This window comes from Erithacus rubecula, assembly GCF_903797595.1.
Source record: "Erithacus rubecula genome assembly, chromosome: 3".
Classification (NCBI taxonomy): domain Eukaryota; kingdom Metazoa; phylum Chordata; class Aves; order Passeriformes; family Muscicapidae; genus Erithacus; species Erithacus rubecula.
The window spans coordinates 44,409,544-44,423,546 of NC_136689.1; the positions used below are offsets into that span (position 1 = coordinate 44,409,544).

The window sequence follows — 14,003 nt, forward strand, 5'->3', positions numbered from 1 at the left end:
CTTTCCTGATCTAAATGTCTCTGGAGTTGTGAACTTGCTGCAGTTACATGTCTGGTGCTGGATAACGGGGTGGGGGGTTCCCGAAGGTGTCAGGAAGGTTGGGATGCTGGCATCCAGGGGTATTTATTCTTTCAGTCTACTCTTTCAGGTCATCTTCCTGCAATGATACAGGGTACTTTAATCATGTTTACTTAAGCATAGAATATCTATCTACACCAAGAAAATTCATACAATTTCCTACTATACAAAATAATTGCTCCAATAGTTATGGAATGAGATTTTCCTCGCAGTTTTTCATGGAGAGTAGGGCTGGTTTGTTTGTTTGTTTGTTTTCCCGATGGGGGTCTGTGACTTTTCACAAGGCTTCTTCAGGAAGTTTTCCGGGCTGCAGGGTGAAAAGAGGAACATTATCCAGAGAGAAGAGGCAAAGCCACCTCCCTTGCATCACCCGGGTACCTCAAGCACGGTGCGCTCCCCGTTCCCAGCTCTGCTGCCGGGCCCGAGCCCTTCCCGAGCCCGGTCGGACACGGCGGGACGCTCCTCGGGACAGCACGCGGCGCTTCCGGACGGATCGCGCGCGCGCTTACCAGGAGCGAGGACGAGCACCGCGCGCTGGGCGGGTGGGCGTGGTTTGGGGCGTGGCCAATGACAGCACGGAGTGGCCCCGCCTCCTGCCCGCGCCCACAGCCACGCCCCGGCGGGGACGGGCTCGGCGGGAGCGCGGCGGGACGGAGCGGCTGCCGCTGCCGCGTTGCCTTGATTCCCGGCGGGAAAGAGGAGACGAGGAGGAGGAAGAGGAAGAAACAGAAGAAGAGAAGGCGGAGGTCTTCCCGCTAAACCGGGCGGGATGGACAAGTACGACGATCTGGGTCTGGAAGCCAGCAAGTTCATCGAGGACCTCAACATGTACGAGGCCTCCAAGGACGGTCTCTTTCGGGTGGATAAAGCTGCCGGCAACAACCCCGAGTTCGAGGAGACCAGGCGGGTGTTCGCCACCAAGATGGCCAAAATCCACCTCCAGCAGCAGCAGCAGCAGCAGGAGGAGATGCTGATGGCCGCGATGAATGGAGGGGCTGCCGCCTTCCACCCCCCTCTGCCCAACCCGCCGGTGGCGCGAGGTTCGAAGCCGCCCCCTGCCGCCGAGGGGCCGCGAGCGAGGTCCTGCGAGGGAGCGGAGCGGAGCTTCGGAGAGAGCGGCGCACGTGCCGAGGCCCCCGGCAGCCAGGCCGGGCGCCGGGGCTGGGACGCGGAGCCCGACAGGATCCCCCGAGCGGGAGGCTCACAGCCTGGCGCGGGGCGCGGGGAGCAACAGGCTGGGAGCCCCGGCCACCTCCAGGAGAACGGCGGCGAGGGTAGGCGAGGTGTCGGGGGCCGTGACGCAATGGCAGCTGGACAGAGGTCCTCCTCCTTTTCAAACGCCTCGGTGGGGCCAGAGGAGCCCCGGCCACAGCAGGGTTCCTCATCCTTCACAGCACCCTCAGCGCAGCCCACTCGAGGGTTCTCAGGCTCTGCTGAGCCCTGCAGCTCCAAAGCCGGGGGAGATGGCAACCAGCTGTGGTACCAGGGTGTCTCGCTGTCCTTCCCATCGGGCTCCGCACCTGCTGCTCCCAATGTGGAATACCAGCCCGCCGCTGCCTACCCCAGCCCAGCCGGTCGCTTTGTGGCCCACGGTCAGAACCACAGGCCTGCCAGCAGCAGCGGGAGCCCTGAGCTGGGCTCCTCACGCCTGGCCTCGAGAGGGATGGTGGCTCCCAATGCACCTCAGGTGCTTTTCCCAGAGGCCGTGAGCGGGCCACGGTCAGACTCTGGACACCTGGATGGCAGCAGCACAGCAAAGGTGAAGCTACCCTGCCAGACCCTCCTTCCGCAGCCAGAGCAAGGGCCGTCGGCAGCCGAGCTGAAGCTGGAGGCATTGACCCAGCGCCTGGAGCAGGAGATGGATGCTCGGCCAAAGGCCGATTACTTTGGTAAGGAGGCAATCCACCTGTCAGCACAAGTGCATTGCAAAGTGTCCCAGCAGGGTTCAGACCTGCAGGATTGCATTTGCCTGTACATCTGCTTGGTTGCTCTCCGTCAGTTGCCCAGAGCAGGATGTTTTAATTTAACTTTATCACAGGGATTAGAAGCTCTTCCTCCTGTGACACCTTTTTCTTTAATCATGCCTCTCTAATTTTGAAGCAAATGTAGGGGGGCAGTGCTGGGAAGAAGCGGGAACTGCATATTTTGAAGTGCCCTTCGTTGCCAGCAGGGAGTAGCTTAACTTTTCTTGACAATACTCCTGGTTCTCTGTGTCTTACAAGGATGCATCCCTCATCCATGTGTGGGTGGGAAGGCAGCCACCCAGCCTGTGGAGGAGTTGTGCCTGCATAGGCTGCCATCATGGACAAGGGCATGGAGCTCAGGGAAGAGAGAAGTAGCTTGGAGATGGGGAAGGTGGTGGTTTCCCAAAGTTGCCAGGATTTCCCTCTGCTCCCAGGTGCTGGTTCCCATCAGCAATGAAAGGATTGGTGCGTCCTGGAGATGGCAGATAAACAGGCAGTAGACATGTTCTTCCTTAAATCTTGTGTCTGTGAGGAGTCCAGAGGTTATCTCTGGCGCTTGGCAGGGAAAAGGAACCACTTCTTACATGTGAACATCTCCCAGTGAGAATATTAATTGTCCTGAATTAAATTGATTTGCTGCCCCAGAATGGCAGGAGGTCGGGGCAAATTGTGTGTTTCCTTTCCCTGCTGTGCCACTTCACAGTTTAAAAGCAGAAAAGATAGCTCAGCTTTTGGGAGAGGGAAACAGAGTTGCTGGGAAGTCTGGAAACTCCACAGTTAACTGAAGAAACAACAGAAGCAGGCCAGGTGTATGGATTTTCCTCAAGATTTCAGACCCACAGTGACAGAAGTAGAACAGGGCCAGATTAAACTCTTCAGCCCGGTACTGAGGAACAGTTTGTGTCTGAAGCTGCACAGGTGCTGTTGCAGTCCAGCTGTGTGCTGTCATACACAGGGTCCTGTCTGGTGGGGTTGGAGGGTGGCTCAGTGGTGGTCTGAGCCGCACGAGCTTCACACCGAGCTCTGGGGATATAGCTGGAGGGACCACCGAGCACTCAGCTGCAGATTGCATAACAAAATGTGTTTCTTGGCAGCAGGCAGGGGGACTTGCCCACAGAGGGCTGTGCCGGGGTTGTTTATCTTGGTATCTGAGACGGGATTAAGCCCTGTGGTTGGGCAGGGGCATTTTTTATCCTGTCGCAGAAAAGTGATGTGCTGAGCTGTTCCACTCACAGTGTTTTGGCCTGGAAACAAATTTTGGCACTTTCCGTCCTGTGCAGGAAGTGCACAGTTTGAATGAGCACAAGAAGCCTCGTTGTGGGGAGCTGAATACCATGACAAGGAGCTGATAACGGGTGTGGGGTTGGGACAGCAGGCTTGTGGGAGGTGGTGCTCAAAAATGGGAATGTTTTTCTGGAGGTGACATTCAGCTCCACTGGAGAGATTTTGGGGTCTCCCCAGCAGACCCTGGCTGTGTCTTCTTGCAGTGTGTGTAAACTGGCTGGATCAACCTCATCCAAAACGTGCTTGGGGATGGACTCAGGAGGCAGAGGAACCCAGCTGATGGTTAAATTCCTTTTACGTTTTTGTCACAAAATAAGGACGCGAGGCAGGAGACTTTTTGTCCTGTGGGAGATTTGTAATGAAGCAGGAGTATTTTTTGCAGCATGGACAGCCTGGCTGATCAGGTGGCTGAGTGAGCCCCAGCAAGGAAAAAGACACGGACACTGACTGATCCCCAGTGAAGTGTTTTGACATTCTCCTGTCTGGAGATTTTGCACCAGGATGTGATGTCTGAGAAATTTGGGAAGGAGGAGAGTGAGACGGAAAAAAAGAAATTATGGAGTCTCTGCAGAGGGTAAAGTTTTGTGGAGCCTCAGCTCAGCAGGCAAAGGTTCAGCAGATCTGCCCTGCTGAGGACCAAGGAACAGGAAAGAGCAAGTATTGAGGTATTTTAGTTCTGGGCCTCCTCCTCCCCCCCTCTTTTTCACTTCTATTTTCATTTTTTGCACATTTACCTTACTTCCTTTGAAGGAATAAAGGGCACAGCTGGCCTTCTCAATTAATTTTTGCTATGCCCTACTCTTAAGCTACTAAACTTCAGGATGTAAAATAAACACTCTTATGGAATAGTGATAAAAATTATCAATAGTTTGGTTTTTTGCAAACTTTTTCCCCAGTGAAGGGAAGTCTATTGCAGCAGCTTTGAAGTTCATCAGAGGCAGGAAATGAAACCAGGACTAAAGTACAAATGACCAAAGTATTTTATAAAAAATATTTTCAGTTCTCCTAATTTTGTGTGCTGCTTTTGTTACAAGGGGATGTTTTTGAAGATGAGCCTTCTGTCAGGTTACATACTGTCCTTCAGTCTGTCTCAGTCAGGACCAGGTGTTTATAAGAACAATTAATTCTGATCATAGTAAAGGAGCTGCTTTCTGTATGTGAAAATGTGTGCTTGTAAGTGAAAGCCTAGGAAAGGATAAGCTAGGGACTAGGCAAAATACAGGTAGAATGCTGTGCTGAGGAGCAGCAGTCTGGTTATCTGTCAGCACTAATTGCTGTGCAAAATGCTTTTGTCTGCTCAGAGTAGGTATAATAAGTGAATGGAAAGAAACATGCAAAGCCAAGAATTCTCTCTGGTTTTTTTTCCTTTTGTTTTTTTATAAGTCGTGACCTATGTGTGAGCTTCAAGGGCTGCTCATGTCTCTGGAGAATTTAGATTCTCCAAGAGGGCTTTTGAAGTGCTGATTTGATTTATGTGGGCTGTCAAGGAGGCCATAGGGAGTCTCAGGTATCACCCAGGTCTTTTGCTTGGGGAAGGAAAAGCTGAAGTTGCTCCCTAGAGAGACTGGTTCCCATGCAGCAGAGAAGAGCCCCGTGTCCCTGGGAGGTGTCACTGGAAGCCAGCTTAGGATTTATTTAGGTTTTGGTGTACTATTTCCAGGGAACATTCAGGAGTGAGGCACTCAAATCCCACTGATTTCCCATGGCATTCCTTTGAGTGCATCAGCCTTCATCTCCTCTTGGTGACAGATTAAGTAGGGATGGTTGAGGGAGTTGCAAATCCTTTGCTAGCACCACCCAAATGTTTAGGGTTAGATTATGTGACACCATCCCAAAGACTGAAGGTGCTTGATGGGTTTTCAGGTGAGACAGATGTACAGCCAAACCGAGCATCTGCCTGCACTGCCTGGAGTGACTTGGTAGAGGAGGTGCCTGTCTGTGGTGTGCTAGGGTCTGCAGAGAGGTTTGCCTACTTGTTTTAGCATGCAGTGCCTTGGTCTGCAGGCACAGATGGGCACTTTTAGAGGCGTAACATGTAGCATCACATCTTTACCAGCGCTTTTTTCATACAGCTAGATGGAAATCTCCACCTGATGAGATTATCTACACCCTTACCAAGAGCTTTTTATAAAACCATTTTCATGTTATAAGTATTTGTTAGCTGTTGTATTCTGGCTTCTGTGCCGTTTACAGCAGAGCTGATAAGCTGCAGGTGTTTCAGGAGAGGTCTGGGCATCTAGTTTTGCAGTGAAAAGCTGGGATGCTTCCCAGCAATCAGGCAGAGAATGTCTTGTAGCAAAGTCTGCAGATTTTTTTTCCCTCTTGGCAGAAGCAGAGCAGTAACTGAATCACTGAGCCCTGTGGAGACCTGGAAGCCCAGCACCTTTGAATGGGTGTGAGCAGCTCAAAAGCCAGCACTGCTCTTTGGAAGTGTAGTGCACAGTGAACTGGAACACTGCTGAAACCACAGTTCTTTTAAATTTGGGGCTGGACACACCTGGGGGTTTTACTGGACCTGGTGGTGGTGGGACACCAGGACACTTTGTGTGCAGCAAAAGTAGTCTCAGGGCTGACTAGTAGAGAATTTCTGATTATGAAAGTTCCTCTGAGTCTGTTTTGTTTGTGGGTGATGATGACAATGCTGTTTCCACTGGGAATGAGCAGAGGCATCCTTTACTACCTTCTTCTGGGAGAGTACCAAAGCTGAAAGGAGACACCTGCCTGCAGCAGAGATGAGAGGGAGGCAGTGAGAGACAGGTCCTGGTGGAGCAAGGAAAGCTGGGAAAGGAAAGCACTTGAAGTAGTTGGGTGTGTACAGATTGCAAAGCTTATCTCACTGCAAGAAACCAAGCAAATAAGTATTGGCCTGGAATATGGCTCTTCAAGATTACAGCAGTATGTGCCTTCTCCTCCCTTCCTCTTGGGAGCTCAGCTGAGTTTGCAAGCTGAGGAAAAGTCTACCAAAAGGAAAGAAAAAGCAAGGAGTTGAGTCAGAGGAGCAATCAGTGTTTCAGCCAGGATACAGCAGGAGTGGGAACTGAAAGGAATAAAGAGCCTCATTAATGTGAACTGGAGTTATCATCATCTCTGACATCACTACAGGGTACTTAAAATGTCACTCACATGAGTTTGATGGCATTTTTCTGTCCTTCACTGGCAGTATGTACATGAAGGTGTGGAGCAAGGTCAGGGGTCAAGAAAAGGCATGGAAAAGAGATGGGCAGGGCATGCCTGTCCATCTTTATACAGGCAACCCAGTCACAGAGCAATGAATGGAACCAATCCGCCCTGTTTTCCAGGTACTCAATCTCACCTGCTCCTCCAGATCTCCTTTAAATCACCTCTCCCTCAAGAGTTACTACTCAGTGGTGGATAAGCAGCATAGTAAGACATGCAATCTATGTAATTTTGAGTTTGATGTAGGAATTACTTGGTTAAGGGGAGCCATGGAAAGGTGGGTTCAAGTTCCAGAGAAATTCTAAAGCGAACGCAGGAGAGCATCACATCATGTATTGACAGGGTGAAGGCTTTTCTCAGCCAACTTTGAAACACGTGTGTGCAAACACAAGGGAAGGGCTTGGTTCTCCTGGGTGGGTTGGAGACACAGCAGCTGTACCTGCACAGGGTGCTCTCTGTCAGAGCTTAAAGCAGAATTCTAATGGGGAGGACCCTTGTGAAGGTACAGCTGACAGTAGGCATCAGGGTCTGCTTCTGGATTAGGTATGCACATGTGTGGACAGATGGGAATCCCCAAAGACTCTGGGGGGAATTCTTCTAAGTTCAGCTGAAAGTTCTTCAGCATAAATCCAACCTCCTGTAAGGAGGGGGCAAAAACCAGTTACATCTGATGAACAAGAGTCAATCTGATTGTGGAAATGTGGTTTGCACAGAATGTGTGGAAGGAGTAGGACAGACTTGCTGTTTCTGGATTAGCCAGATAAGCAGACCCACACCACTGGAATCATCCTGCCCCTGCATTCCTCTTACCTGGGACCAAATTGACATGGTAAAGAAATCTTACCACTGAAGCACTGTCACATTTGGCTGTTCAAAATGTGACAATATTAGTGACAATAGTAGTAAACCCAACCAGGACCACATGTAGAAAAGCGTGGCTGTGCTGAGAAGGGAGGTACTGCTGAAAATAGGGATGCTGTTGGAAGAGCTGTGATCTTGGTCTGTAGATTGATATTGTCTGAAATGTATAAATAAGTCTTACTCCCAGAAAATGCTGCTGTTCAGCATGACTTGTGTTGAATTTTTAGTGAGTGGGATACAGTAACTAAACTCCTTCTGGTGAGTGTGAAATAGCAACACTTGGAGGAAAAAATGTCTCCAGGGGTTTTGAGTCTGGTGGTAAATGGAAATGCTCGTGTTGAATTTTGAGGGTGGGACTGACATTTCAGTCTGAACACCAGGTTCACTTTCATTTCTCACAGCCCTTGAGGTCTGCGTCCAACCTGTTGGATCACATGAGCTGAGGCTGTTCCTGGTGACAGTGGTCTGCAGTCCTGAGATGGAGTGTGGCAAGTGCCGGGAAGTGGCTTACAGGGCATGTTTTCAGTCTCAGCTCTGTTCCAAAGGTCCCTTTGTTCATGCTCTCAGCTGCAGCGCGGGCGGTTGCTTGCTGCATGATGCGAAAGGGAACAGGGATTTCTTTGTTGTCCAGGCACAGCTGCCCTGCCGACAGAAATTGAACCAAAATCAGCAATTTCCATTCCTTTCCCTTCCCAAATCTGGCTACCATTCTGCCTGTGTGCTCAGGCATGAATTTAGTGATGCTGTGCAGGTATGGTCGTTTGGGTCTGTCATCCTGGTGGTAAAAGAGAAACCTGTCATTTCTTCTTAATAACATTGTCTAAAATTAAAAACTGTAATTTCAGAGGGAATGTCTGCTGGGATTGGTGCTTGCATAAACATGTTACAAGCTGCGAAGGTACCAAGTGCAGGAATCAGGGATCTTGCTGAACTCAGGATCCCTCTGCTTCACACTGAGGACAGAAGTTTTAGCTAAAAGCCACTCCATGCCAAGAAAATTACCCAGAACTGCTGACTAGTGTCATTGGCATGTGGGGCTGGAGTGATGCTGCTGACATTTTAACACCAGCAGAAAGCATAGTCAGCACTGTTTTGGGTAATAGCCATCAGAGCTAGCATGGAGCAGAGTGCAGATCTTGTTTTGCAGCAGGATGGGGCTGGAGGTGGCCCCAGTTGCACTGGCTTCCATCAGCTGGCTTTGCACACATGCTGCCGAGCTCAGCAACTGGCTGCTCTCAGCAACAGGTTTTTCCTTGCTTAACGTAAGCCAAAAGATCAGGATCATTTTGACAGCAGGGAATGAATGGGAAAAAAAGGAAAGTGGAAAGGAAAAATCATAAAAATCACTTTTTCCCCCCCTCTCTTTCAGGCCAGGTGTGCTGAGTGTCAGATAAAGGCTCAAGTATATTGGTTAAAATACTTTGGAATGTTATATCTGGCAAGAGCAAAAACTTATTTAGAGAGTAACTTCACTTGCTACTGAGATTTAATAGGCTTTCAAGTAGGATTTAGCAGATATGTGTAAGAACATAAACTAGATTCAGATGTGCCATAATGCCATTTTTCAATTGTCAACCTTGGCACAGGATATGTATGAATATTTATATATTACATAGTTGAGTAATTTAGCACATTACAGTTTTTACAGAAAACATTGTCAATTTATTTTAAAAACCCTTTCATTCTGTGACTTTACTTCCCATGTTTTAGGGACCTAAATATTGAAAGAAGTGGATGAACTGGTTAATCGGGGGTGAAATGGAGCATGGACTGAAAGAAAGGTGGAAGGATGGTTGGGGGAAGTTGGGGGGTAGGAGGTGGAGAAGGGTTTTAGTACAGATGCAAGAGCCTTGATAGCTCATGCAGTATCTGAACTGTTGGGAGCCCAGAGGAGCAATACCTGTGCGCTGAAGCTTAGTGGCAGAGACAAGTTCTGCCCTCCATGGGGTTTGCCTTAGCCTGCTTAATAGTGGCTTATGCCTGCCAGCACCTTCACTGGGCGCTGTGCCTGCACTCAGCTGCTGTGCCCTCTGCCTCCTGCTTCTGCTTGCTGCTCATCCACAGTCAGTGTCACCTGGCTGCTTTGTGAAAAGGAGGAAATCGGAGCACACTGGTGAAATTTTCTGGAGCAACCACTCATTGGCACGGAGAAGGGGAAAATGCAGCACTTGCAGTGCAATAAATACGTTGGCTCTGTGGAAAGCCTGGTGGGTGTCGTGGAAAATTGGCAGGTTTTCTGCTCTTGGAACTTTTTGCTTGGCGCTGCTGTACTCAAGAGGGAATTGTGAGTCGTTAGCTCTTGTGTCAAATCATTGCACAGAAATTCAGGCTGCCGCTGAACGTGCACATTCCTGGGAGAGCACATCCATTTGAAAAGGCAATTTTTACTTATCTTTGTCTTGACCTTTGTTTTTTTTAATCCTTTTTTCTAATGCCTGTATGATTTATCTTTCTTAAAATGTTTCTTTCAATGAATGAGATAAACCTGCTCAGTTCAAAAAGAACCAGAAAGTTTTGCTCACTTGGTGCCAGCCTGAGTGCTGGGGTGGGCCCACAGCCAAGTGAGCATTTCAGTTTGTGTAGGATTTGGACAAAACAAAGTAACTAATTATTCTTTGCAGCCTTCTCTCCATGTTTGTGTCAGTGTGGACTCTGGCTCTGAGTGCAGTGGGGCTTGGCACAGCACTAGGACGGCTTTCAACATGCTGGTTGAATGCACTCAGGCAGCTGCAGGACAGAGAGCCAGGCCTGCTCTGCAAAAACCTGCGAAAAACAAGTGTCTGCTTTTTAGCAGCCATGTGTGTGCTACTGCAAAGGACTCCTGAGTGGTTTTATCCCTGCAGTGTGAAAACTGACTGCCATGACTATTGGCTGCGGGAAGAAATTGTTACTCACCTGAGCAGTGCAAGCCGGGTGCAGCTAGAGTTGAGTTACTTTTCAGCACTGCTGTAAGCACAGTGGACTTCTTCCTAACTTTCTCCAGACTCTTTCAATTATTCTGGAGCTTGCAGTGTCCCAAAAGAAGGGAAATTTTGTTTACCATCCTTAGTATAACTAAGGATCTCCAGCAAGATGATGCTGTTCTTCCTCCTAGGCCAGTAGGAGTGAGGTGTGACTCACAGTCCCTTGACCAGGGATTTTAAGAGCCATGATTAATAGGGCTGGGTAGTGGTGCAAGGAGAGACCTGGAGGTGGAGTCACATTAGAGCCACTACAAACCAGAGACAGAAACACATAATCTGTTTTTCCTTCACAATGCCTCTTATTCATTTATTTGCTTAAGCAGAGATTCAAGTTTCTCAGTTGGAGGTGGTTAAAGAGTTATGCTGCTTTAAAAACAGCCTGTCACAATCACAGGGTAATTCCTGAAGTAAATAAACTGGCTTGATGTGCCATTTCCTTCTTAAGAGAGGTAGGTGTCAGGTGGTCTAGCTCTGTTTCGCTGGGAAAACATTAGGGCCTTCAGCAGGCACAACTGGGATCTGAAATGGATGATTTAAAGGAGCTAAGTGAAGAGCTGTGTTTTCCTCACATCAGTTGCGACCAACAAGCTTATCTTATACAATAAGTGGCAGAAACTTCTGGTCTGTGGAGAGCTCTGAGCCCGACTTATTGATACTCATTGCTTTTGTGAGGGTCCTTGAGCAGGTTTAGATGCATACAAAGGTTGTCAGAAAGGATAGGAGAAGGAAGATGTCCCTGTACCTGGGTAGGACTGTTGTTGTGCAGTTTACTTTTTTGCAAAAGTCTTTCAGTGTGGAGGAACAATGGCTGTCATGACCACTGTTAACAACATCTCTCAGGGCAGGTGATGGTGATGGCACCTACATCTTGTGGCTTCAGTGAACCACATGGTCCTAAGCTGTTCAGCCACCATGACAAAGTACATGTGCTGTCACTCAGCCAGTGTCCCCAGCCACCCTGTCAGGTCCCACTTGTAACCTCTCTTCTCTCTCCCAGGTACCTGCGTGAAGTGCAGCAAGGGCGTTTATGGAGCAAACCAGGCTTGCCAGGCCATGGGCAACCTCTACCATGACAGCTGTTTCACCTGTGGAGCCTGCAGTGAGTATCCCTGGCCTGCTCTGACGCTGGTGCTGGGTCCTACACAAACTCTTTGGGCTTAACATTTTTCTGGTGTAAAGGGGGAAGAAAAGAAAGCACTTATTAAACTCTCTCCCAGCTGGAGTCTGCTGTAGCTGTATGACTTAGTGGTGGTGGTGCTTACTGTTTGTTTTTGAATGGATTGTTGCAAGGCATGTAGAAAAGAGATTTTGGATTGTGCCAGGCTTCTGCCTTCTGATATGGGGTATTGCTGTTTTCATTCCTCTGCCTCTCAGTTACAGCCACATTTTCTTACAAGAATATTTTTTCAAAGTGGCAGTGAACATGCCTCAGCTGGCATGTTTTTTTGTCATAGCAGGCTTTACTTTTCAGATGGAGCTGCTGCAGGCTAAATTCAGTGACACTGTTTTCACTGCATGCATTATCTTTTACTTGCTAAAATAATTTTTGTGCCTCTGAAATACCTCCAATTGAAGCATGTGAGTGCATGAATGACCCAGGTTACTCTATCTTGCTCTCTCCTTCTCCAGAGAAATGCAGCCATGCCCCGAGATAAGGGGCATGTCTCTGCCAGCTTGGTTTATGGTATTTGCAGAGAGGGAATTGGTTACTGTGCAGAGGTATCTGGGCCTTGTGAAATCTACCCAAAAAGCGGAGTAAATGATTCAGCTGGCCCTGCTGACCTCCCTGTGGGTCACTTTGTCAGACCCACATCTGGAGCTTGCTGGGGCATACAGCAATGTGTGGATCCTCCTAAGCAGTTTTTCAATGAGGTCTGCAATGGAACTGGGGTGAAGAGCTGGCCACTTGATTTTAAACCATGGCTGTGTTTGTAAGACAGTGGTTTTTCTGTTGTATTATGTTTAACTCCAGTGCTGGTAGTGTATTTTTAGAAGTGTAGCTGTATATGCAGTGCCAGAAAAAATAATAATCTTCTCCTGCTTTTGTATATATGAGTTTGGTTTCCCAGATGAGACTGAGGGTTTTTCCTCCTGAGTTTTATTTAGAGTTATAAACTCATCAGGACTGCACATGTTTTATTTGGAAGTGTAAAGCTGGAATAAATATAGAAAGTTGTGTATGCTTTTTAATAATAGCTGAGCCTTGAACTATCCCCATTTCCCAGCTGTCCTACACCAGCTGCCCTGCCTCACCTATGTTTTTAGTAGAGCATTTCACCATCATCTGACTGAAAATAGGGATACTGAAAAGAGAAAGTGGTTTTTGCATATAGCAGCAGTTTCCTAGAGGCTCAGAAGTCAGCCACTTATTCTTCTCTCCTTTCTTATAAATTAATTTGAAATTAATTAATTTTCTCCCATGGAGAGGATCCTTGGCTTTGCTTCAGTTACCTTTCACCCTCTAGGGCCAGCCAGTCTCTGAACAGCCCATGCACCCAAGGTCCTGTTAAAAATAATCCAGCATCAGATTTGAGCTGTCTTAAATTTATAGAATTACTACCATGCAACTGGCATTTTAGAAAGAAACACTTTTTATCCTCCTTTTAAAATGAATTTTACATTCTTTATTTGGAGACCAGCGCTAAAAACGTAGTTGTGGTTGCAGAGGTATCTGTGGTTATGTTTGTTTGTTTGTGTTTGGTTAAAAATTAGCTTAATGAGGTGGTTTGGTGAGGGTTGAAAGAATAGCTATTTGCTGCTTATTCTAAAAGTCAACCCTTTCCAAATGTTTCTAGTGCAAGATGAAAAGGTGTGGATATCAGGTGAGACTAAGAAAGATGGAAAGAAGCCAAGTTGAGCAAAATGAAGTCCATTTTCTCTCTTACCCAGGCTGTAACTGAGAAATGTGCTGAGTAGATGTGCCTGGGCAAAGGGTTTCAAACTGAAAGTAAAATTAAAAAATGAGGATAGTGAAAATGATAAGGAGGGTTGGGAAAGAAAGAGGCATGGGAGCAATGATGGTATTTACCTCAGTAGAAAAGACTGTATTTCAAAACAAAAAAGGTGAATGCAAGTCATGGGCATATAAGTGAGAGCCTAATTCAGGTTGTATTTAGGACAGTAGTCATGAAAGCTGAAGTTCTTCCCATTGTGGCGTTGGCCATACTAAAATGGAAACTGGAGGCAGTGGCAGCTGGCAGGATGGCATGGATGGATGTAGGGGAAGGTGTGTTGTGGCACGGGATTCCCAGCACTCCAAAAAGAGTGGTGCCAGAGGGAGACCCCCACAGTAATGGTGTTTTCCCTCATGTGCACACACCTCTGAGAGCAGCAAGGTTTTCAAGAAGCCCTTTAGTGCTGGGGGTGGTTTCCTGCTCTGCCCCTGCGGTCTGCAGGGCCTTCGTGCACCAGGCACTTGCTCTGGGGCTTTGTGGCCTGACCTGTGTTGGGCTGCCTTTCTGATTCATCAAGCCTCTGCACTGCAGCTGCCTGCCTGATGCTGCCTGGGGAGGTACAGGACATCCTGCCCCGCACTCTGGAAGGAAACCTACTTGAGGGGAATCCCCCCCTTCACAGCCCAAAGTCACTTCCCAGCCCCACAGACCATCAGTTGCTGTGGGAATGAGGGGCACACACTCTGTCGTTCACTCAGCAAGGACACATGCCCCTCTGCAGG

At 48.2% G+C, this 14,003-nt stretch overlaps 1 protein-coding gene across 1 annotated transcript in view; it reads left to right on the forward strand.

Annotated features, from left to right (window-relative positions):
• The first annotated feature begins 686 nt into the window (after positions 1 to 686).
• The window catches only part of LIMD1 (LIM domain containing 1), a 33,008-nt gene continuing 19,691 nt past the window's right edge, over positions 687 to 14,003 (forward strand). Inside the window, exons 1-2 of the mRNA XM_079301315.1 lie at positions 687 to 1,967; positions 11,325 to 11,426. Coding sequence (XP_079157441.1) covers positions 848 to 1,967; positions 11,325 to 11,426 — 1,222 coding nt within the window. The 5' untranslated portion in view covers positions 687 to 847. The remainder of the gene's footprint in view (positions 1,968 to 11,324; positions 11,427 to 14,003) is intronic.